A 24869-nucleotide genomic window follows, 5' to 3' on the forward strand; every position below is an offset into this window, starting at 1 on the left:
CTCTCCTTGTCCTGACTGCTCAACGTTAGCCGTTGCCTGAGCCAGCCCTGTGCTGTACTTTTGGCTACAGAAGCTGCAGACAAGCTGTTGAACTAGTGTGTCTAATGACACATGGACTAGACTATGGCAGCTCTGGTTCATTCTAGTCTGAGCTGAGTAAGACCTGGCACCTACACAAGAAGTGCATAAGCCCACTGTATTCACCTCTTTTCCCTCCCTGGTCCTATATATAGAAACCTCAGCCTCCCAGAAAGTGATACCAGGAGCACTTGATCCCTTCCAGTGATGCCTCCTGTCAGTGCACTTGAGCCTGTGGGCCAAGCTCAGTGACCACTTACCTATCCTTCTCCATGGGATTATTTTTCTTTCTGTTTGAGTTTTTTCTCTTGCTGGATGATTCTCTCTTGTTTATTTCTTTGCTTCCCTCATAACTGTGTTGGGCTGGACTTTGGCTTCTCTTGTTTCTTCATGTGGCTTCTCTGCTTCTTGGTTGGCTGGAGATCGTGGCAGGAGTGCCAGTGCCCCCGTATTAGGTACTGTACCTGTTCCAGGTGAGGTGGAGAGTGAGAATGCCTTTGTTTCCCTACCTTAATTCCTTGGTCCCTTCCTGCCTGCATTCCTGAATCTCTCTCTGAGGAAAGAAAGTGAGCTCCTTCTTGGAATCATCTACAAGTATTTTAACTCCAAGCTCTTAGAATTTGAACACACTATCTACCCAGATTTAAAACACTGAGCTCACTAACTCCTCGAGAGAAAACTTAAAGTGTGCTTGAGTCCCTGTGGTCTGTCTGTGGGAACTTGGTGTGGAGTTGTGCCTTAAAGGTACAGCTGGGTAGATTCTTCTAGACTTCCATAACAGATGTCTCAGGCTTGGGGGAGAAGCGACCCTAAGGTCATGTCCTGTATTCTCTTTCACATATGTTGCATCCTTTCAACCTTAGGAGACACAGAAAGTGGTTGGGATGACACTGCCATGGCCAATGACCTCTCATCTACATCATCGGGTACTGAGTCAGGACCCCAGTCTCCCTTGACACCTGATGGTAAACGGAGCCCCAAAGGCATCAAAAAATTCTGGGGAAAGTAAGTTGTTAATGATAATCTTAATTACATGTTTGGAATTACTTTTCTTTTTGACAGGGAAAGCAGTTTTTGGAAGCCCCTAGTCCACCATATATGGCAACAATAGGAAAACAAAGCAGTCATGTTTAAAGAGAATGTTTTGAGCTATTTTTTCAGAGTCCATAGAGAGAAGTATGAAAGATGCCCACTACACTAGCCAGTTGTCTTAGATGTCGATCAGTACAGGCATCAACCTACCTCACACACTCAGCATATCACCTGTATCACCAGCATATCATTTGTATTACATGGACTTGAGACACACAGATGAGGGTGAATCTGAATTCCCTCTTAAGGGTCATTCTGTGTCCTAAGTGTTTTAAGACAGAAAGCTGAGCACTTGTCACCCAGGAGTGGAGTTGAGGTTTTAGTCTGATGAAGGGACTATAACAGGTTCTAATCCTTGAGCTCCAGAGAAGGAGTGGGAGGCAATGACTTCTAGAGCACAAGGTCTGGCCTGCAGGGCCCTCAGAGGAATGTGTGCACTGCCACCATCTCCTCACAGTCTCTATGGATTCCTCTCCATGCAGAATCCGAAGAACTCAATCAGGAAATTTCAACACTGATGCACCGGGAGTGGCAGAGTTTCGACGAGGTGGGCTTCGAGCAACTGCAGGGCCAAGGCTCTCTAGGACCAGAGACTCCAAGGGACAAAAAAGGTAAGGCCCTTCCAGTCCATCTGCAAAGAGCTGTTAGGAAACCCTGACCGAAGTAGAGTGAGGAAGGAGGTCTGGATGTTCTGCCTCCTTCAGAGACGGAAGGCAGCAGTCCTGAGCGGAGAGCTGCTCAGCTTGCCCCTTTGACACCTTGGGTGTTGCTTGTGTTTGTGATACACAGAGGTGAAGGCAAAAGGCTCCCTTTATTTGGAGGTTTCTGGAGCCTTGAGCCTCCCTGAGCATCTCAACACTGAAGGCACAAAGGAAACTCCCCCCTAGCCCTGAAGGCTCACTAGAATAAATGGACAGAAATCAAATAGGGGAAAAGGTGTACAGGTTTATTTACAGTAAGGGGTGGTGGTCATAACATAAAGTTACAGGGTTGTAAGTTACCTGCTAGCTCAGGCTCATTATTCAGAAGTTTGTATACTCCTTTCACTGTAAGCATGGGAAAATAGGGAATGTCAGCAAATAATTTTTAAAGGTTTGGAAAACATACAATGGCCCTGGGACAAAGCCTTTGGGCCCACAGAATGAATGATGGTTTCAAAATCATTTCCTATTGGGTGAAAATAGAGGACAATAGTGTGTGACAAAAGTCTACCAGGTGTGTTGACAGACTCATTTTTCTTTTCTTGTAATATGTTTACCTGGTGAAAGCTCAGGAAAGAAATCCCAGAGGGAATTGTCTTCTTTTTGGGCCCAAATTTTGGACAGATGATGAACTAACTTCACAGAAAACCTCTCCCTGTGCTATGAGGAAAACAGACAAAGGAAAGTCAAGAAAGTTGATCTGAGTTTGTTCTAAGGTCTTTCACCATGTCACAATGCCAGTCTTTTGGCTCCTAACAGTAGCTCTGAATGTTTGTAGTTCATCCTCAGCTGTGCCTTGGCGCACTGGATTGAGAAGCTCTAGTGCAGCTCTCATCAGTGCAGGTTGAGGGGTGCCTTGTTTAGGGCAGCAGTTAAGACAAGGGTTAAGAAATTCACATCCTGGAGCCAGTGCTGTGGCATACTTGGCTAAGCTTCTGCCTTTGGCACCCTAATCCCATATTGTGGCAGTTCAAGTTCTGACTGCTCCACTTCTGAGCCAGCTTTCTGCTTTTATGGCCTGGGAGAGCAGCAGAGGATGGCTCAAATCCTTTGGCTGCTAACCCATGTGAAAGACTTGGAGGAAGCCTCAGGCCACTGGCTTCAGATTGGCACATCTTTGGCCATTGTAGTTATTTTGGGGAGTGAACCCACAGATGGAAGATCTCTTTCTCTCTCCTTCTGTCTGTAACTAACTCTGCCTTCCAAATAAAAAGGATTATCTTGGTTTAGTTCCTAAATCTGGTTTCTAATTCCAGATTTCTGCTCATGCAGACCCCGGGAGGCAGCTTTGACTCTAGTAATTGGATTTCTGCCACACGCATTAGAGATATAAACTAAATTTCTGGCCTTGACCAACCCCCGGCAAATTAGGGTTTTGGAGAGTGAGCCAGTGGATAGGAACTCATGTACAGTTTCTGTTTCTGTATGTCTTTCTCTGTATTTCCAAAATTAATAATCATAATCATAGCAGTATAGGTTCTGGAATCCCAAGCCTGGGTTGAAATTTCTGACCATTCTTCTGTAAGCTGTGAGTCCTAAGCCAAGAGTGAGTGAGTGTGTGTGTGTGTGTGTGTGTGTGTGTGTGTGTGTGTGTATCTCATCAAAATTCTTCTCATGTTGATATAAACTGTGTGCCACTTGAGGGCCACCGTCACTTTGGGGACCTTCTGATCAACCCCTTCCTTCTGTACAGGCTATTCTGAAGGGCCTTGGCATAGCAGACTCATCACTCTTATCCTTCATCACCATACTGAGCCAGACTACTGGCAGTGATTACCTAAAAAGGGGTGTAAGAGGATATGTGGGGCTAGATTTAAAGTGGTTTACACTCCACACAACTGTATAAAAATCAACATTAAGTTTTACCTGAAGTATCCCTGGTAGACACTCTTTCACTTACTACCCTCACGCCTCTTTCTTTGACTCCCTGCTTGGAGGAGTATGTTTGCGAAGCCCCTTTACATATCCTCCCAACATGCGTTCCTACTCAACATTATCCCTGACAAAATAGTTCCTGGCCTTTGAGTTATTCAGCCAGGACTAGTATTTCAGAAGACCTTCTGCAGAACTAGATTTGGGGATTTTAAATCTAATCAAAAAGGTGGAAAGTAGGATTGCATTCTTAAGTTAATCCCCTCAAGATTGCCATCCACCAATGCAAAGCCAAGGTAAAGTACACAAAACTTAAATACCAGTTTTCAGAGACGATGCAGTCTAGGTTCCAGTGAAAGAAAAAGAGTATTTCTCTGAATACAGCATGGTATTCACAGATCAGCATTCCCTGTGGAAGGGAGCTTCAGTTTCTTTTACACTTGGGTGTGGTATTCTCTAAATGAGCTCACCAGGCTCTCATTTCCAGACTCTGCCATGTCCTCCCAGTGTGTGAAGCTACAACCTTCCCAGACCCATGTATGTTTTGCTGACTATCCCGACCTGTCATATTCCTGGTGCCTTAGAAAAGAGGGTGAAAATATGTTCACCTACACGGGCTCCTATGCTAGTCACATATGGTAATGCTCGGTGAATGTTTTAGAGCTCGGAGACTCTATTTTTTTTTAAGATTTATTTAACTATTTATTTTTATCAGAAAGATATATAGAGAGGAGGAGAGAGGAGAAGAAGATCTGAAGTCCACTGTTTCACTTCCCAAGTGGCTAAAACGGCCAGAGCTGAGCTCTATCTGAAGCCAGGAGCCAGGAACCTCCTCCAAGTCTCCCATGTGGGTGCAGGTCCCAAAGCTTTGGGCCATCCTCTACTGCTTTCCCAGGCCACAAGCAGGGATTTGGATGGGAAGCAGGGCCTCTGGGACATGAACCAGTGCCCATATGTGATCCTGGCTTGTGGAATGCAAGAACTCTAACCACTAGGTTACCGTGCCAGGCCCCATACTCAGAGACTGTAAAGACACAATGTGGGAAATTTAACACCAAATCAGCCAGTAGAAAATGAATCAAAAAAAGCTTAGTCACAGTTTCCATAATTTTGTGTGTGTATGTATATATGTATGCATATATATGTGTATGTGTATATATAAACACACACAGGCATACATATATGTCATATTGAGATGTTTTTGTTAGCAGTTTTTAAATTTAGGTATTTTTTTGTTTGTTTCTGATTTTTCTGTTTCAGCTTTCTTTGTTGTTGAAAAAAATCAAGTTCCAATAAGCTTGAGTGGTTTGTTTTTGTTTTACTTCTGGCTTTTTCTGTAAGTCCTAATTCTAGATGGGTAACACTGGGTCAGAGAGAATTTTAGGCTACTTGGGCCTTTGTCCTGGGGTTCAACGCCGTGGATAGAGAGCCTATTTGTCATCTGCCAGTCACTCTGAAGTCAGGGTGACCAATGTTAGAAACATTGCCAAAGGGAAAAAATTGCAGTTCCAGTTACAGAGCCACTTTGTTTTAAAGTCTTTGTGCTTTGTTATCTATGACATTGGATGATAAAGGGAATTTGGATGAACAAGTCTTAATGAGATTGTTGTCTTTCTCATAACAATTCAATGTTGTAACAAAAATGAATTTGCTGGTGGAAAATGAAAACCTTATTACCCTTAAGGGAAATTTGTGTTAGTGACCTCTGGTATTTCTAAGTATCTAGGTGTAACCTTTTTTGAATGTTGTCACAAATATTCTTGAAGGAAAGTACTTTGAGAGTTGAGTTGATGTGAAGCCAGGAGCTAGAAGCTCTGTAGACTAAGATATTAAGTATACTCAGTTGCTGTGACATAGTGTTTTAGGCTTATGGCAGTTTTACTTCTGCTTGTGATGCTTTGATATATGAGCTTGTTATGTTTCATATATTATGAAGCTCATTAACTTTTCCTTTCCTTTGTGATTTCTCTCCTCATTTGGTTTTCAATTTTTTCCATGGTTTATGAAAACCATGTTTAAATACTCTGTTGGAAGATCTAGTTTAGTTTGTGACTTTAATACAAGTTTTTTTTTTTTTTTCAAGAAAGCTTTAGTTGCATATTATATGTCTAGGCTAGCAGGTTCTAGGGCCATACAGCTGGAGGAGGGTTTTCTGAACTAATCCACTAAGTGAGTTGTCCTTCATGACAGGTCTCCAGTCAGACTGCTAAGGCGAAGTTAAGTTGCAGATCAATCTAGTTTGGGTTCAGTGAGACATATGTGTGTGGTTTGCAGTTGTTCACTTTATTGGACTCTAATCAACTGGCTGTCTCAGTGTACAAATGGCTCCCAGAATGATTCCTGAAGTTTCTTATAGGTCTCAATAGGTACAAGGACTTGAACCATCATTCTCTGTCGCTTTCTCAGGCCATAAGCATGGAGCAGGATCAGAAGTAAAGCAGCCAGGACACCAAGCAGTGCCTTATGGGACATTGGTAGAGGTTAGCCAATTATGCCATGGTGCTGGCCCATTATTTATATAAAATATAAAATGAATCAGATTAACACCTTCAAAAAACGCTGTTTTCTTGATTGAATTATTTGTTGCTGTAGCTGCTGCTATTGTTATTATTTTTTCAGCAACCAGAATAACTTAAAATTCATGCTAATGCCATAGGGGTGTTGTCAACATACTAGTTAAAGGATATGATCAATTCAGAGTGTACTTAAGATTTGCTGCAGCATAAGAAAACTTGAATACTGTGTTGTTTTACAACTACGTAGAAAAGACGCTTGATATTTTGTAGAATTTAAAGGATTCCATTCATAAATTGTGAAGCTGAACCTTTTTTAGTTTATCATAATAAAAATATCAATGAGTCATGCCAGAGGAAATGCAGAATCAACCTTTTTTCTGATAGAAAATAGTATAGAGTTGTGGACATAGAACTGTGAAGGAGCAGTTAAAAACTATGCACTCAAAATTGGAGGGTAAACAGTTCTGTAGGGGCATATCCAGGGTTAATAAAAGTACTTTTTCTGGATTCTGTGGTGTTTTTCGGTTTGTGATTTTTTTTTAAAGATTTATTTTTATTATTTTTTCATTGGAAAGGCAGATATACAGAGAGGAGAGACAGAGAGGAAGATCTTCCGTCCGATGATTCACTTGAGATACTATGCCGGTCCGAAGCCAGGAGCCTCTTACGCGGGTGCAGGTTCCCAAAGCGTTGGGCCGTCCTCGACTGCCTTCCCAGGCCACAGGCAGGGAGCTGGAAGGGAAGCGGGGCTGCGGGGATTGGAACCGGCGCCCATATGGGATCCCGGGCGTGCAAGGCGAGGACCTTTAACCACCTGCGCCACCGCGCCGGGCCCGGTTTGTGATTTTTTTAAAGGATTTGTTTTCTCATTATAAATGAAGATGTGTTTGGTTCCTAATTTTACATTAAAATGTTACGCCCTTCTTAAAGAGAATAGCCCATATTCTGTAAGTTCCAAATCTCATAAAACTTGCTTTACAACCTGTTTATTGCCCTGAATGCCCAGGCTCTAGGATATGCCTGATGAGCATCTGTGCCAGGGTAGTCATCATCTCTATCATTGGTTCTAGAATAGGTTCTTTTGTCATTCTTGACTTCTTGAGAAATACCCTCACATTAAGAATCGTAGTCAAGCCTTATTTTTTTTTTTAAATACAGCTTGTTAATTCAAAATAGCTGTGAGTTCTACATGTGCAAATTCAACTAGTCAGGGGTCAAAATATAGTTCAGCCTACAGTTGTAATGATTGTGTCAGTACCAAGCAGTTCAAGACATTTTTTAAAAAAAATAATGTAACAATAGGTTTCCTAGAAGTTTTATTAGGTATACATGTAATCTAGAGATGATTTAAAGTGAATAGGAAGATGTGTGTCAGTTATATTAAAAAAATAAGCCATCTTGTAAGTGGGATTTGAGCACCTTTGAGTTTTGGTGTCTAGTTGGGAAAAATGGGGTGTCCTGGAGCCAACCCTCCATACTATCTAGAAGGGATCTTTATGGATATCTAACCTTTCATAAATCTCCATTCACTTAAAAAATATAAAGCAGTTCTATCAGTCTCTCTTAGAAATTCTCTGCAGGGTGACCAGTGCCCTAGTATAGTGGATTAAACTACCACCTGTGGCTTCAACATTTGTAATTCAACTCCCTACCACTGACCTAGAGAAAACAGCAGAAGGTGGTCCAGGTGCTTGGGCTCCTGCACTTGCATGGGAGACCTGGAGGAGGCTCCTAGCTCTTGGTCCCTGGCTTTAGACTAACCCAGCTATGGGTATTTGGGGAGTGAACCAGTGGGTGGAGATTCTCTCTCTCTTTCTCTCTGTAGCTCTACCTTCCAAGTACATACATAAATACATCTTAGAGAGAGAGACTGAGACTTTGGAGGGATTTTCACTGTGCCATTAAAGTCACACTTTACATGAAAAAATAGCTGTCTTTAATAATGGATGACTTTTAATACCCAAGTCATTGTTGTCCAGTAGCATGACCTAGTGCTTCACTTACTCATGTCTTTTTTAGGTTGCTCGGTTCGGTGTTGTAGTTACCACATCATCTTGCTCCTGTCACACCCTGCCCCAGTCCCCATGCACAGTCATACAGGCCCACACAGTCCTTTTTTAGGGAATTTTATAGTTTTGTTTGCTACGGGCTGGATTTCAAATGTCTTTTAACAAAACTGTTGGTATCTGTACATTGATGCTATGTTGAAAATTGTTTATGTATGACATACATGCTATGGATATGTTTTATTACTAGCCACCAAACTGAACTCTCTTGGGCTTTCTAGGTAGGCAATCTGTCATCTAAATAAGAAAGACTTATTTCTACCTTTGTAATAGCTCTATATTATTTTCATTGTATCTTTTATTCTATCTGTAATTCTCAAACTAATGTTAATAGCATTATCATTGATTGAGGATGTTTGGACTTTGATTTTGATTTTCTAAGTTTTATTTTATTTATTTGAAAGGCAGATTGACTGCAGGTGGGGAGGTGGCAAGGTAGGGGGGGCGGGTTCTTTCACTCACTAATTCCTTCCTAAAAAGGCTACAACTGCCAGACTGAGCAAGGAGCCTGAAATTCCGTTTGAATTTCCCATGTGAGTATAGGAGCCAAGGATTTAGGCCTTCTCCTGCTGCTTTCCCAGATGCATTGACAGGGAACCAGATTACAAATGGAGCAGCTAGAACTCAAACCCAGCACTCATGTGGGTTGCTGGCATCACAAGCAGTGGCTTAACATACTATGCCACAATGCTGGCCCTGATTTTATTGTTTTAGTTTAGTTTAGTTTTGAATCTTAGAGAAATGTTCCTAGTTTTCTGTGTGTTTTCCTAAAAATAGTACTTGTCTTTGGTGAAAGATTATTCAGTTGTGGGTCTTCTTCCTCCAGCATTCACATACCTGTGTTGTGTGTGATGTGTTGAAACCTGTGGCATGTGCGGTGTACATGGACTTGTGGAATGGAAACTCAACTCCTGGTTATCTAGATTGTCCTTTCTCTAAGGAGCAGGAGATGTGAAATTGAGACCATGGTCTGGCAAAGAAATCCTGTGGTCTGTGTAGCTCACATGGTGGATTGTACTAGAATTTTGTTCATGTAAATCCTGCAGTCGGGATTATTTGTTAGAGTACAGTCCCTTTCTTGTGAGGCTTTGCCAAATTCAGAAGCTTAGGCTTTCCCGCTGACAGGGACTTGCTGTTTTTCTGTTTCCCAGTGATGCCAACGCCCCCTTTGCCCAGTGGAGCACGGAGCGAGTGTGTGCATGGCTGGAGGACTTTGGCCTGGCACAGTATGTGATCTTTGCCAGGCAGTGGGTGACTTCCGGCCACACCCTGCTGACAGCTACACCTCAGGACATGGAAAAGGTAAGGTCTGAGCTCAGGCTAGGAGGTTCCCACTCATCCCAAACCAGTGCATGGGGAGGTGAGTGTCCATCTCCACCACACCCAGAAGCTTAGGAAGACTTAGGGAAGACTGAGGGAGACCAGGACCAAAGACTGACAGCCTGCGACTCTATGGAGAGAAGTGCTGTCCCCCTTCCAGAGTGTCCTCTGCCAACCCCACCTCCCCAGCTGACACAGTGTCCTCTCAGGACCAGGTTACCAGCTTACTTGCCAGAGTTCTACCTGTGTTCCTCCTCTTGTCCTCTCAGGAGCTGGGAATTAAGCACCCACTTCACAGGAAGAAACTGATACTGGCAGTGAAAGCCATCAACACCAAGCAGGAGGAGAATTCTGCCCTGCTGGACCACATCTGGGTGACACGTAAGGACAGCCATATGAATGTTAAATGTTTCCAGAAGTTCCTGAACGTGTAAAGCATTTCACTGTTGACTGTATTCAGTCCAACTTTCTTAGTACAAAAGGCAGCTGGAGTACAAAACTTTGATAAATAGAAGTAAGCCTCAAAGTGACACCATGCTAGGTGTTTGCTTGTTTGTTTAGTAATGGGGTGTGCAGGTGGGTGAGTGCAAGGTATCTACATCCCATTCTTATGAGTTCTGATTTTGCAGGATGGCTTGATGACATAGGCTTACCCCAGTACAAAGACCAGTTTCATGAATCCAGAGTTGATGGACGGATGCTGCAATATCTAACTGTGGTAAGGATTTTTCCTGTAAATATTTCAGTTGTTTCTGTGAGTGTTCAGCTTAGTTGTACCAAATATGCAGTGTTATTTTAAACTTAGTTTCACATTCTTCCTTGTATTATGGCCTCGAAAATGTCATGTAAGAGATCCCCAGTAACACAGTGTAAATTGTTATGATAAGACAAGTGGTTAGTGCACCCATGAGTACTTTCCTGAATGAATATCTATATACTCTCATTTATTCCACTTAACGTTAACCAGAAAATGAGAAAGGAACACAATTTTGGATTCAGACTTGCTTATGCTTGGTTTGGGAAAGATTTTTCCATCAGAAAATTCGCCCACCACCAAATTTTTCTCTTCCAGAATGATCTACTCTTCCTAAAAGTCACTAGCCAGCTGCATCATCTCAGCATCAAATGTGCCATTCATGTGCTGCATGTCAACAAGTTCAACCCCCACTGCCTGCACCGGCGGCCAGCAGATGAGGTGAGGGCAGGATGGTGTCTTATCCAGTGTCTCCAAGTCAGGACAGCATAACAAGGCATGTGGAAGCAGGGATGGCATCATGAAACAGCTTCATGCTGGACCACAGCACTTGGTGTTCTTTCCTTTGCTAATGCCTCATGATGCCAAAGACTCCCCAGTTGCCTGTTCTATGTGTCCCCTAGCAGCTCCTAGACCTCCTGGATCCCCTAATTCCTTTGGGAGACATACACTGTGAGCTACTTGGCAGAGGCAACAAGCCTGTCAGAATCATCATGATGACTAAAGGAGTAGGGGATGATGCCAAGAAGAGGAAAGCCAAGTGTTGAGGTAGATGCAAAATAGATTGAAGGGCTTGGTGCAATAGCCTAGAGGTTAAATTCTCATTTTGCATACCCAGGATCCCATATGGCTGCCGGTTTGTGTCCTTTCTGCTCCACTTCCCATCTAACTCCTTGCTTGTTGCCTAGGAAGGCAATAGAGGATGACCCAAAGCCTTGGGACCCTGTACCCCTATGGGAGACCCAGAGGAAGCTCCTGGCTTTGGATCAGCTCAGCTGTGGCTGTTGCAGAGCCACTTGGGGAGTGAATAAGTGAACGAAAGCTCTTTCTCCCTGTATCTCTTTTTGTCTATATATCTGCCTTTCCAATAAAAATAGATGAATCTTTTAAAAAAATATATTGAAGGAAAGGGGATCAGTAAGGAGCCAGATGATCCCCAGTAAGTCTCCCTATCTATAGATATGACAGTCAGTGACCTGCAGCCAGGCATACAGGTGCTTTGTTGGAAGGTCTTAACTAAGAAGAAATAGTGTTGGTGAGCAGAGCAGCCCAAATCCTAGTGAAGTACTTGATGAAGTGCCATGAAGCTCAGATTCCTTGGCAAGCCCTGAAGCTGAAGGATTAGCAGTCATATCCTGTCTGCTCTGTTGCTGGGAACTGAGTCTAACTGAGCTTCGTCAGGGAGTAAAATTCCTGCCTATACCCACCATCTCCTGTTTCTCCCTAGTCAACAAATCTGTGTCGCATGCCTTCTGTGTGTCAGACATAGGGCTGTGCATTTTGAAAACTGGTGCCCTATGAGGGCACTTGGGTATTTTAATGTGTGTCACCTACCGCATTTGGCCACACCTGGAGATCTTTTCACTTCATAACTGACAGTCACGTTTAGAGTGAATATTGCCTTCCCAAATGAATAAGTATGTGCCCTCCTTACTGTGTCCCAGAGCAACTGAAAATTGAGAGTGAAGCAACGTTCTGAATTGAGACATGTCAGTACGGAGGACCCCACAGGATTCAGTGTGAACTGTGCTTCTTGGACCCAGGGAATGCTCTCAGGCTGTTGGGCTGGCCTGGGTCCTCAGGCATAGGGGTCTTTTTTTCTGGTAAGGCATTTGGGACTGACTCCAGGAAAGACACTGGTGAGAATTAGTAAGCCTGACTTGTCTTCTCTTTATTCCCCTCACAGAGTAACCTCTCTCCTTCAGAAGTTGTGCAGTGGTCCAACCACAGGGTGATGGAGTGGTTGCGATCAGTGGACCTGGCAGAGTACGCCCCCAACCTTCGAGGGAGTGGCGTCCATGGCGGTCTCATTGTGAGTGTTTGTGTTTGGGCATATCTGTCTGCCCTGGTACACACAAGGTGTTTGGAAACTCAGTCTTTAGGCTCAGATAGAAGCTTCAGACAGGTTATCTAAAACCCTTGCATATTCAGAAGTCTCAGAGAAGGTGTTTTGATAATCTGTGTATTAATTGAGAATTAATATGCCTCATGGCAACAAGATGGCTTCTGGATAGATATCTGAAGTGAGGCCTAGATTTCATAGAAAAGGGGTTGCATGAGGATGAACCCTTTACCAAGACAGCCACATTTGTTCCCAGAGGTACATGGTGGCTATGGAAATTAGGCGTAGGCCATCTGAAAATAACTTCCTGTTTGCCCTGATATGACCTGTTACCAACATTCAGATCTGTCAAAGGGCAAAACCAAAGAGGAAATAAAGGTGGCTTGGATGTCTTCTCAAGAAGACGGTGGGTGATAAGATTTATCAAAGAGGGCCCTATTCTCTGCTGGCATGGGAACACAAGTTGGCCATGTGTGCTGGTGGAGAGCGGAGATGGGGAGGAAGTGCAAGTGCTGTAGCCCCTGCTCTGGGAATTCCCAGAGGATTCCCCAGGATTCCCCAGTATCACCCACTTGGGCCATCTGTGGTTGCTACTGGCTGGATCTTTGGATTGTTCCTTTTAGATCCTGGAGCCACGTTTCACGGGAGACACTCTGGCTATGCTTCTCAATATCCCGCCACAAAAGACACTTCTTAGGCGCCACCTGACCACCAAATTCAATGCCCTGATTGGTCCTGAGGCTGAACAGGAAAAACGAGAGAAAATGTCCTCTCCAGCTTACACGCCACTGACCACCACAGCCAAAGTCCGGGTGAGTTTTAAGTTCCTTTCTCAGCAGCCATGCCCCCTGTCCCTCATATGGTATAGCTGCTGGCCCAGCATTGGGAGCCACCCAAAATATGGCCTGGACGAAGAGGCACCTTCAGCTCCTGCTGCAGGAGCTTGGTCCTGCTGTCTGTTGTCTTTATATCCAAGGCAGAGGGCATTGACTTCCTTCCGCAGAGACGATGTTAGGAAGCACTGATTCCTGGGCAGCTGGCAGCTCATCCTTCAACCCAGTGTTGCTGGGACTCATCTTGCAAACTGAACATGGTCCAAGTCTGGTCATTCTGTAGTGCAGCCCGTCAGTATGCCCAGAGCTGGGAGCTCTTAGTATGACACACCCATTGTATAGCTGTGCAAAGGTCTTAAGATTGTGCAGGTACTGCCAGGGCTCTTCTCCAAATTTCACAAACCTTAGACACCTATCTGGCCCACCCTGTGCTCAGACCATGTCCTTCCTTGTCTACAAGCCCACAGACACTGTCTTGGGAGGCCAGGCTGAGCCTGCATCCAGTGGCATGTTGGCATCGCAGCTCCAGCCATGCCTCACGCAGACCTCCTTCCTGGGGAAGTAGAGCAGCAAGTGATTGGGAAGCAAAGCCAAAGAGCACAAAGCCAGCTCGGGCCAGGAGAGAGAAGCCAAGCTGGGGCATTCCAGCATGGCTCCTCAGGGTATGGTGGTGCCAGCAGCTGTGGTAAGGCAAGTCCTCCTGTTCACCATGAGTACAGTGACATCCTGGAGGGACATATGCATATGGGAGCTCTGCTTTGTTCAGCTTTTCTAGAAACAATTTAGCTTATTCCTTTCTTTATGGGTGTGCTTTTAAATATCATCATGTCATCTCTGTACATCATCTTGATAACCTCCTTCTCATAAGCTTGCATTTGCTATGTTGCAGCCAAAGAAACTAGGATTTTCACATTTTGGAAATATAAGAAAGAAGAAGTTTGATGAATCAACAGACTACATTTGCCCAATGGAGCCCAGCGATGGTGTTGGTGACAGTCACAGAGTCTATGGAGGCTACCGGGGCCTCAGCCCCCTTGATTCCCCTGAACTGGATGGGCTGGACCAGGTGGGACAGATTAGCTGATGCCCTATCGCCTGTCCTCTGTGCACCCCAAGAGCTCACAGTAACTGCGTGTGTCACCATGTTACTGCACCTCACCCCCTTGCACATGTGCATGACTCACAGAGAACATTCCAGCAATGATGTACCCCCCCCCCCCCCGGGTAAGACTCTCTTCTAGCCCTGAGGGTGGCCAGGATATGGAGGTGGACTTCTGCCAAGGGGCCAGGCTATTGGGACCATTGCCAAAGGTGGACGCAGGAGGAAAGGCTCCTAAAGATGCTTATAGATACATTTTTAGCAGGTACCCAGGAAGCTCAGACCTCAGGCACCTCCCCATGCTTTGGCTGAGGTAAAAACTCAAGTGCCTTAGGCCTGCTGGCCTCTGGGTCTTGGCCAAGGTCAAAGGAACAAGCAGCAGGGATTTCTGCCATGGTGACAATGTAATTGTTTTGTGCCTTACTGCAAGAGGTGGTTGTTGCTTCCTTCTGTTAATAAAAACAGTATTTATGTGAGAAAGCAAATAATGCAATAGATCCTTCCTCTGGTAGGGGGAAGAGAGCTGGGCGTGGCTGGAGACAGATTCGTGCTGATCACATGATTTGGCTCACCACCCTGAGCCTAGTCTTCAGCCAGGCACATCCTCAGGTTTTGCTGGGGGAGTGGGTGTGGATAGAGCGAGGAGAGTGTTGTGTCTCCCCCTCCTACACACACATACACACCAGCTGCAGATCACATGTATCATGTGACCCTAAAGTTGGTTTGTTTGAGCAGCATCAGCTGCCTGGGCCAGGGGTGGTGAGGAGACAATCAAAGCGGCTGGGCTGGATGTTGACCTTGCCTGGGTTCTGTCAGCTTTTTGTAACTGCCACAGGGTTTGGACTGTGCTAGCTGGGACTGATCTGTCCTCTTGATTTAGAGGCTGACTAGCTGATAATGGGTCCTCCAGATGGGCCCTGTCTGGCTCGGGGGTAATGGACAGACAACACCGTGCCAGTCTGGACTCCTATTCATGAGATTCCAGTTTGCCTGGGAGTAGCTTTTGGCTTCACCAGTTCCCCTGGGCCTCCTCTGTGGAAGAATGACAGCACCATAACCCAGATGGGGCCTGGTGACCTCACTCTTGCCTCAGGCCCAGCCTGGTCCCTCAGGAGGTACCCTGGAAGTGTAGCTGCAGAGAGATGGACCCAGGCTCAGCAGCTGACATCTCTGGGGTCTGGTCCTGGTAACCAGGGCCACTGAGTGACAGGTGTACCTCCAGGCCATTGCAGGTGGAGAGCCAGCTGGGGTGGGTTTTATCCCTTATTTCTTTTCGTATCCTGGCGAGAGAGTCTGCATGCACCTCTTTGTAAATACTGCATGGGATTGTTGGACCACTAATTCTCTGTGCAGCCTCAAGCCTCAAGCATGTCCCATTTCTTTTGTGACCTCAGTTTTCCCACCTATAAGACAGACAAGGGATTCTACTTGCTGCCTTCAAAATCTATCTTGGATGCTTCCAGATCTCCATGCAAATGTGGTTTGAGAGTGGAAGGAGGCAAGAGACCTCTTAGGTAGAGGGCTTGCCCCTTCCTGAGGATGCCCACCTATGCCAGGGCATTGGTATTTGGAGTCCTTTTGGTACCTGGGAACTAGCAGTCTATTCAGCATTCTGATTGCCATCATGCCTACCACTCTCTGCTCCTGGAGATAGTGGCAGCACTGAATATTAGCAGGCCTATGCTCTGCCTCCACATTTGAAGTGCCACTGATGGGTATGTCCAGGAAGAGAGTGCGCATGCAGTGTGCAGCATGTGCCCCAGCTACCCACTATTCCTTGGGATTTGACATGCTTCTTGCCTATCCCTCCTGGGAAGTGTGTCGTGGAGAAGCCAGTCCCCAACAGGATTGGACTTGCATGCCATCTCTGCGAATGACCAGCTGACAACTGTGCTGACCAGGCTGTGCCCATTTTACAGATGGCACCATCGGAAGGCACTGTGACGCAGATAGGGCTTCTCTCCCAAGACATTCACCGTCTTACGGTAGGACCTTTGGCCCTCTCTGGAGAAGGATTGGTGTCCAGGGGAGTGGGCAGTGAGGTTGATGTGGCAGTGCCGTGGCAGGGGGAAGAACAAAAGGATTGGGGCTACATGCTGGGACCAAAGCCCCAGGTCTGAGCTAGCCCTGAGGCAGGAGTCTGCTGGCTGGTCCTGGCCATCAGCAAGGCTCCTGGGGCTGGCTAGGCATGCAGGGGCCAGGTCCTGCCCCTGCCACTGCAGCTCGGCATCACCTGTCTGACCAAAGGAAGGCCTGTGATCTGACCTGGTGGTCACTGCTCTTCCTGACTCCCATGAAACATGCATGCTTTGACTTCATGGAGATCACAGGCACCACAAGTGCCTCCTGGCTCGTGCGAAAGTACAGCCCATACCACAGGGAAGCAGCTTGGTCTGAGGAGGAGCAGTATGTTGGAGAAGGGCAGACGTGATTCCAGCCCCTGACCTGGCCGTAAAGGACCAGGCTCTTGGACGTCGCCTTCTGTGTGTCTTTCTGAGCTGTGGTTTGGTTTCCTAGAAGACGGGAAAATACTATCCTCCTTGTAATACATGCATATAGGGAAAGCTCAAGCTGGCTGTGGTTTGTTTTGGAGGTCTCCAAGTTCCCAGGGCGCTTCTGTTCCTGGGCACTCTGAGCTCTGCCCCTCAGCTATGTTGTCTGTGCACAGGGAAACCCTGTACTTGCTGCTCTACTGAGGAGCATTAGCCTGTCTTCAAGGCCCTTGGGGCAGTGTCCCTGAACTGGAGCAGGGAGGTTTGAATTCCTCTTTTTAGTTTTTGCTCACACACTGAAATGTGCCTGTTTGGCCTCTAATGGGTCATTAATAACCTCAAAGCAGCAATTTCACCTCCAAGAGAAGCTGCTTATCTTCATAGTAGTATCTGCTCTGACCTAATGCCAGGATTCCTGAGACCCCCTGACCTGACAGGGATCAACCTCAGTATTAAAGTGCCATGTGGCTGCCTCACAGCAGCCATGGTCAAGACCCTGTTAAACTGCCCCTTTTGGCCCTTTCAGACCCTGCTGAGCCAGGACCAGCTGCTGAACGACTCTCGCCTGGCTGCAGTGGACGCTGATGAGTGGAGATGACTTCCCTCGGTGGCTGAACGCCCAGAGAGGCACGTGCAGGGCCCTGCAACTTGGCTTCCTTGGGGAGCTGGCATGCAGCCACCCTAAGAGCCTGGACTGGGGCTTGCCAGAGCTCTCAGATGCAATGCCCCTCTCAGGGTGAAGCAGAGCTGCAGGTGCCCAGGAGGTGGCCCGGTGTCCCCGTGTTTGCAACTGCACAGTGCTCCTCTGTGGCTTTTATACTTTTTGTACTTTTATATGTGTCCCGTGTTTGCAGAAAGGGCAAGGAGCTGGCAGCACAGATTCAGTGGCCTCTTCCCTTCCCAGAGACAGCCGGGAGGCTCTTAGCCCAGAGGGGAGGAAGTGTGAGTTCATAAAGTCTCTGTTGGAAATTAACGTTCTGTCATGCTGCAATGACTGTGCTGGGGCAAATCACCGGAGCTCTCTGGGGCTGCCTGGAGCCAGGCTGTTTCCATTCAGAGAGCTTGGCACCCTCAGGGTATTTAGGGTGAGAACAGGCAAGGGGTGGTACAGTTCCTTGCGTGCTGCCCTGGCTTCCCTCATCTGCAGTGCATGTGTGCAGGGCCCCCTAGCACCCCACCACACAGTTGCACACAGCTGACAAACACACACAGCACATGCAGTTTCCCAGCCCTGCCCTTCGTAGCTAGCTGCTGGTATAGTGTCTGGTTAAACAGTTCCCCCTAGTGGAAAACCTAAGCCTTAAGGGGAAACCCAACCTTAACATACTGGCACAGCAACTCAGCCTCTTCCCAAACCTGTTCCTTCTCTGGGTCTCCTACCTGAGAGGCACTGCCAAGCCCCCAGTGTTCTCTCCCCTTCTTCTCCCCGACCCCCTATGACAGCTGTAGTTCCATTGTCATCTTTCACCTGCTTGCTGCAGCTGCTCTCCTTCATGGTCCTCCACCTTCTAGCTGGTCCCCTCCAGGCATTCCCACCAGGGTGATCTTCCCACAGCACTGTTTCATTCCACAGGTGCGGACTTAACAGAGCTAGAGTCCAAGGTCCTTCACCCTCAGCAGCCTTACCAAACCCACTGTACAGTCTTAGTATTCTCAGGTCTTTCCTGTCTGTTAAAGCCCAAGATAGAGTCTACCTCTTTGGGACGATCTACACTCAAGTTCCAGTTGAAGGCCAACTGTGTCTGCCCTTGAGCCTGTACACATTCTAGGTCACCTTGAAATTAGGTGTGGTCTTTTCTTACCCACCCTCAACATAAAGGCGTAGAGTCTGCTGTGGGCTGGCCCAACCTGGTCCTCAAGGTGCTTGTGGGGGGGGCGGGGTCTGTGCTCCTAAGGCCTCTTGTCTTCTCCTTCCAGTGGCGTTAAGTACCTGCATGGGCTGGGAAGAGGCTTTAGTTACAGATGTGAGGGCTGAAGTTCCTGGCCCAGGTGCTTTCAGTCCATGGAGTGTGTGGAATGTTGGATCCTGCTTACCAAGGTATGCTGGGGCTGGGGACATTCAGATAGATGAGCTTGGAACAGCCTGCACACCCTAGCAGTGGCCAGCCATTGGTAAGATGAGAACAGTGGCTACTGTCACTGGGGCTGGGTCACTCTGTGAAGGAGGCTGCACTATGATTATGCAACATTGGTCTTCATTGTCTAGATGCCAGGAACAATCTTCAAATGGATCTAAAGGCCAGAATGCCTCCAGTTTTTTTCAGATATTCCTTGGAGAGATAAAACTATCCCCTTTTGAGAACTACTTGGCCAGAGATTGGAGCTGCATGAGGGTTAGTGAGAAGGAAAATCTGGTGAGATGAACAGGGGTTAGGCCAAGAAAGACCTTGTAAGCTGGCCCCTGGAATGTGTCCTGGGGCCTGGGTGGCTGAGGTTGGGACTAGATAGAAAGCAGCATCAGTTTGAGTGACAGACAACTACGGTCAGATTTGCATCTAAAGGAAAATAGTTGAGGGCAGGGTCTTATTGTGAAGTCCCAGCAGAGGATACACTGGGCAGGGGCATAGGTGAACGCTGGCTGCCCTTGCCCTCCTGCAGCTTGAGGCCACAGGTGGGCAAGACATGCTCATACTGTGGAGCTCCCTACAGCTCTCTCCTGCCTCATATATATGTAGACTGGGTAGGAAATCCAATTTTTGTGAACAGGCAAATGATCTGGAATGAAGCTGACCCAGGTTTAAGCCTGCTCTGCTACCTGCTGGCTGAAGGAACAAGTCCCTACAGAATGTGGCTTGTCAGAAAGATTTTAAGTAGTACAGAATTGGCCCTGTCCACTCACAGGTGCGGGCAGTAAATGGCAGACCTTTATCATTTGGGTTTGGTATAGGAAGGATTTATGGCTCAGGTTTAGGGACCTAACCCTTAAATGGAGAAGCTTCCATATGTAACTACTCCTCTCTCTACCCTGGCCCTTCATGGCAGAACCAAGCCTGTACTTACAGGACGCTTGCTGGAATGGATCCTGAAGCCCACTCACCCTATGCATATTTACTGCCCAGGTGTGTGTGTGTGTCTAAAACTCATTCCTGTCCCAAGGGTCTCCCACCAGGAAAGGACAGTGCACACTTTCCTGTCTGAGCCCTCTACTGTAGCCAACCTTAATAGCAGAGCACCTTGGGGAGCCCCACTTGGATCCTCTGGAATTTGCTGTAGACGCTGTGAGTTGTGACACCACCCTGCCTAGGTGTGCAGAAGCAGACTCAGGGAGAACCAGGGCTTCACAGGCTACCTGCTGTGCACTGGAGTTTATTTCATGAAACCACGGAGAAAGACACAAACATGGAGCTCTTCCTAGCCTCCAAGCCAGGAGGCCTCAGATGACATTTTGCTTCCAGCCTTTTGAACCCTTGTTGGTCTTACACTCAAAAGAGGAGACCCAAGTGTGTGTAGCCAAAGAAGGGGACTGATGAGGCATTTTTGCAAACAGCCCAGTTTAACATGGTGAAGCCAGGCTTGCTGCACACATGGGAGATGTTAGTAGGTAAAGATCATGTCTTTGGTGTAACCCAGCTTCTCCAGGTTGGGCTGAGCGGCTGTCTGGATCAGGGGTGGCGGACCACACACCAGGATGAGCGTGTACTTCCCAGGAGGCGGGAGGTGCTCCTTGATCATGTCACTGGTCACAAAGCCAGAGCTGTACTTCCAGCCTGAAATGAAGCAGGAAAAGACTGTGGGGCCTGGTGGTCAGGTCCCTGACTACAACCTCTTACCCCCTTATCTTAGCTCCCAGAAGGGAGTCACTGTAGGTTTACAGACTTGAGAGTCTTTGCATTGTTGTTTCTTAGCCCTATCTGCAGTGATTACTCAGTCCCAAGCTCACTGCTTGTAGGCCTGCCTGCTGTAAGTGCTGCCAAGGATGGTGAACCCCTCACTGAGGTATAACCAGGAGATGTTGAGAATTTGGGGCCTGCGGCCTGCTGTGGAACCACTCAGTCTGTTTGCGCCCTCTGCTGGGCAGTAAGCTGTATAATCTAGTGAGGGAGATGAAGGGCGCAAAGGTGCGCTGTGGTGGTTGGACACTGACAGAGGGCACAGCAGCTGTCCAGAGCTTAGCAGGAAGGTCTGCTGTCCATGGCAGTGCTTGCTGAGCTGTGTGGTGGCTTGAGCAGTGGTGTGAGTGAAGGGGCCAGTGGTCATACCAGATGCAGTATGTGATAGCTGTGTGGGATGAGGGTTTGGGGTGGCCCTGTAGCTCACTGTCCCTCCTGAGGTTCAGGCTAATATGCAGAGAGCTGCTAGGATACCAGACACCTGCCCTTGACTGCCCTTCCACGTGATCATCCCAAACCCTTAAATCTCCCATGTGAACCCTGAAGCCAGTGTGGCACTCCCATGCCCTGTGCTTAAGAACAGAACCAAACCATAAAACCCAGGCCTCGAGGTGGATCAAGGGCCAGAGCTGAGTCAAGACAGTGAGGGTAGTAGGGGTCACAATACCAACAGGAGGCCTGTCCAGGGTGTACCACAGGCTGAACTGGTCTAGATGAGTTCTGGAAATTTCTTCAAGCTCCTTTCTCACCAAGATATCCTCCTCTGTCTAGGGGAGAAAAAAGGCTCATTAGAAAAGCTCCTCTGGGAATGCCCGTCTGCTCCCCAGGATGAGCATGTGACAAGAGTTGCTGCGTCCTGCCTATAGTAGTGCCACCTTGGCCTGAGTACTGCTCCCAGACGCCAGAGAAATAAGGGTTCAGGCAGCTGCTCTGCAGGTCCAACTCAGTTGTGGCTGGAGTCACAGGGAGCATGGGGGTGTCCTGTGACGGCACACATGGGGCTGACTTCACTCTGAGGGCCTGAGCCCACTTCCCACATCACACTGAGTAGCAGGCATGGCAAACCCGACATGAGCAGGTGCAGGCCTTGGATCCTCTGCCAGGCATGTGAGGGGGCAGGAAGTCTAGGGTAGAATACCAGAGACTTACAGGAGGGAAGAACATGTGAAGAAAAGGGACCAAAGCTAGAGCAACTCGTCACAGGCTCAGAGCTGGTGCGCACAGGTCCTGAGCCTCACAACTCTTCAGGATTCCAGTCCTGATCACTCCTTCCTGGGATTCTGGGTCAGAAAAGCTAGCAGTAATCAAGCCTAGGCATGGGTACTCATTACAGCCTAATTTATATCCGTGAGAACTTCAGGAGGAAATGTGGTCGATTATACTGCCACTTGATAGAGACAATTATGGAAATATTTAGAGTATTTTAATGAGGAAAAAGCATGTGTGGTAATGTTGAATAAAAAGAACACTAAACCATCTGTTCGTAGAAGTGTAGATGCATATATACCTATGCAAACACACATACAGAAAAAAGACAAAGGGTTAAGTAAAATATAAATGTTCTTCTGTATTTATGCTCAGAGGGACACAGAAGCATATGGTAAGTGTTGGCTGGGGAGGCAGCAGGGTTAAACAGAAACAAGCAGAAGAATGGGCCTGCACAAAGCGTCCTCAGCTGCTAGGTCTGGGTGAGGCCCAGAGGCCTCCACTGGGGCAGACACCCAAGCAGCAGCTTGGTGAACTCAGTGGGGGAGGACTGAATGCAGAGCCCAGCTCAGCGAACATTCCATCCACCCACTGCAAGCTCAGGGCTGACTCGGCAGAACTGACCTGGTTGGCAAAGATGAGGGACATCTTGGTCCTGTCTTTGGGGTTCTTGGTGATGTGGCGGATGAGCTGCAGCATGGGTGTAATGCCTACAACACAGTGAATGGGTAGGCCAGCTTTCTCCCTGCACTGACGCCACATGCCCTGGCCTGGGGCAGCTTCAACATTTTCCCTGGTCCTAACCATGCCTCTCACTTATGTTCCCAGTACAGATGGCTCCCCTTCCTGTCCCCTTGTTTTGTCTTTCCTAACAGGAACCTAAGTCACAAGTGCTTTCTCATTTTCACACAGTGAGGTAAATAAGCGTTCCAAATGCTGTGTTCTCTGCATTTGACAGAATTAATGGCAAGTACAGGTGATCATCTCACCAGGGCCTGGGACATGTCCAACATGTGATGTCTCCTGAAAGGCTAAGTCCCTCTTTCTAGGCCTTCCTTCTGAGATACGGAAGAATGTGGCTTGAATTGGAGCCAAGGGTCCTTGGGAGGTCACAGGAGAACCTGTGTACCCTTTTCCCACTCCCAGCCTGACCTGAGGCTGCTCCTGGCTCCTGGGCAGTCCCCAGAGCACACCAAGACTTGTCATCGCCTCCAAGTTCTGCTGCCAGAGTCAGGGAAGGTGGCTCTCATGTGATCCCTGCCAGGATGAAAGGGTTGCCAAGCCAACTCCCCCTCTGCTGAGATCCCGGGAACCTCTTACCTGTACCACCAGCAATCATTCCCAGGTGATGCACCAGTTTTGTTTCAGGCTCACTGGTTTTGTATGGTTTGATCCTGACATTCCCTGGAGACACACAGGAAGGAGGCTTCTGACTTGTGCAACTCTGGCCTGAGAGCCTGCCATAGGTTATTGACTTGCTGTGGGTCTCCCAGGAGGGACGTCCACCTCAGGGGTCAGCTGCAGTGTTTGAGGCTGGAGGAGCAGGCCACAGTGGCTCCTTCAACAGCCCCAGTGCACAGTTGCACAAGTGGTGCACTGGGGGAACAGTGGCAAACAGGCCAATGTGGAACCTCACAGAACATTCTTTACCCACAGCAGTGAATGAGTGAGTGATGTATACATGAATAAATGGATACATGAGTAAAGCTCCTCTCATCCATCCCTTCCTTGTTCAGTTAGCTTCTATCCTTTGCATGTGGGGCATTGTGCTTAGAAGTCTCATGAGATGGGTATGCAAATGGGTTGGGTATGCAAAAGGTGTGGTTGTAAATGAGTTTAGGTGTGAATGGCTATATGAAGACTCGAAGGACAAGCCCATGTGATTCAGACCTGAGGAGTGTTCTGGAACAATGGAACCACTTCAGGAATCTTCTCTCCCCTTCCCCCTGCCAATGGCAACTGGGCAGCCAGTGGTCCGGCGTGTAACCCCTCCCCACTCCAGTACCTGGCCCATTGTAGAACAGGCGTCCATTGGGCCCTCGAAAAAGAATGGTGTCCCCGATTTTCAGATTCTCCAAGTACTGAGTCATTTTGCCCCCTTCAGGGTAATGGGGGTGTACATTTTTGAAGTAGATCTGAAAAATATGACAGCGCATTTCTCACACCCTACAGCAACAGCCACATCTGACTTGCATGCTGGGAGATGCATCTACACAGGAGGTCCTGCAGTGTAAGCAATCCTGGGAGACACCAGCAGATTCACTGTGCTTCACTGTGAAACAACACTGCTGGAAAGCCAGGAGCAGGATGTGTATCCCTCCCATGCCCAGGGAAAAGCACTCCCTTCCTCCCTGCCACCCTTCACCCCTGCCACAGCTTGTGGCAGCTGGACATGCTGGGCATCATGTACCTTTATAATTAAGTCCACAAAGCCTTGGTCATCATCACTGGAGACAGGTGTGTAAGCCCTGACCACCAAATCATCATCAATTTTGGCCAAGAGGTGGACATAGTTACCTATAGAAAAGGCATCAGATGTTAAATGTGAGTAGGGCACTTGGGGATCCCATACAGGACTGGGATCAGTGACGGGCACAGACAGTGGGGGAAATGGCCGGGCATGAGGGAAGGAACCTGAATGCAGGAGACCTGGATTGTAGACCGGCCCTCAACTTCCCATGTACTACCCTGGGCAAATCACTACCCTAGGCTCTGGGTTTTGAGCTCTGCTTTTGTAAAATGGAATTTGTATACTCATTCAAATGTGGTCATGGTATAGGTAACTTATGCAGAAGAAAAAGTAAAAGAGAATATCAAAAATGATCCAAAAATGTGGCGAGTGTGGAAACTGCAAGCAAGAGGGGCCAGAGAAGGCTCTACACCAGTGTCTGAGGAAGTAGAAGCTGTAAGCACAGGAAGTTAGCAGACAAGGAAGATGGAACAGACAT

At 47.4% G+C, this 24869-nt stretch overlaps 2 protein-coding genes across 4 annotated transcripts in view; one reads left to right on the forward strand and one right to left on the reverse strand.

The window, feature by feature from the left end:
- LOC121167440 (liprin-beta-2-like) overlaps positions 1–17483 on the forward strand; it is a 137799-nt gene extending 120316 nt beyond the window's left edge. For 2 of the 3 annotated variants that reach the window (XM_040996835.1, XM_040996836.1), the window contains 9 exons: positions 942–1083; positions 1653–1781; positions 9477–9627; positions 9915–10026; positions 10275–10363; positions 10718–10840; positions 12306–12431; positions 13085–13273; positions 14184–14873. In XM_040996835.1, coding sequence (XP_040852769.1) covers positions 942–1083; positions 1653–1781; positions 9477–9627; positions 9915–10026; positions 10275–10363; positions 10718–10840; positions 12306–12431; positions 13085–13273; positions 14184–14378 — 1256 coding nt within the window. In that variant the 3' untranslated portion in view covers positions 14379–14873. Of the gene's footprint in view, positions 1–500; positions 534–941; positions 1084–1652; positions 1782–9476; positions 9628–9914; positions 10027–10274; positions 10364–10717; positions 10841–12305; positions 12432–13084; positions 13274–14183; positions 14874–16312; positions 16379–17411 lie in introns of those variants that run through there. The other variant, XM_040996834.1, reaches the window with a different exon arrangement.
- A 2692-nt stretch (positions 17484–20175) lies between these two features.
- On the reverse strand, positions 20176–24441 carry LOC121167441 (NADH-cytochrome b5 reductase 2-like). The gene is made up of 6 exons (XM_040996837.1): positions 24332–24441; positions 23927–24056; positions 23242–23325; positions 22546–22631; positions 21383–21482; positions 20176–20592 (listed from the first exon to the last, which is right to left on the reverse strand). The coding sequence occupies exons 2-6, from the start codon at positions 24009–24011 to the stop codon at positions 20420–20422; spliced, it is 528 nt and encodes a 175-aa protein (XP_040852771.1). The 5' UTR covers positions 24012–24056; positions 24332–24441; the 3' UTR covers positions 20176–20419.
- Positions 24442–24869: the final 428 nt, after the last annotated feature.

Source organism: Ochotona curzoniae, unplaced genomic scaffold (assembly GCF_017591425.1).
Source record: "Ochotona curzoniae isolate NIBS_2020 unplaced genomic scaffold, NIBS_Ocur_1.0 patch367, whole genome shotgun sequence".
In the NCBI taxonomy this organism is placed as follows: Eukaryota; Metazoa; Chordata; class Mammalia; order Lagomorpha; family Ochotonidae; genus Ochotona; species Ochotona curzoniae.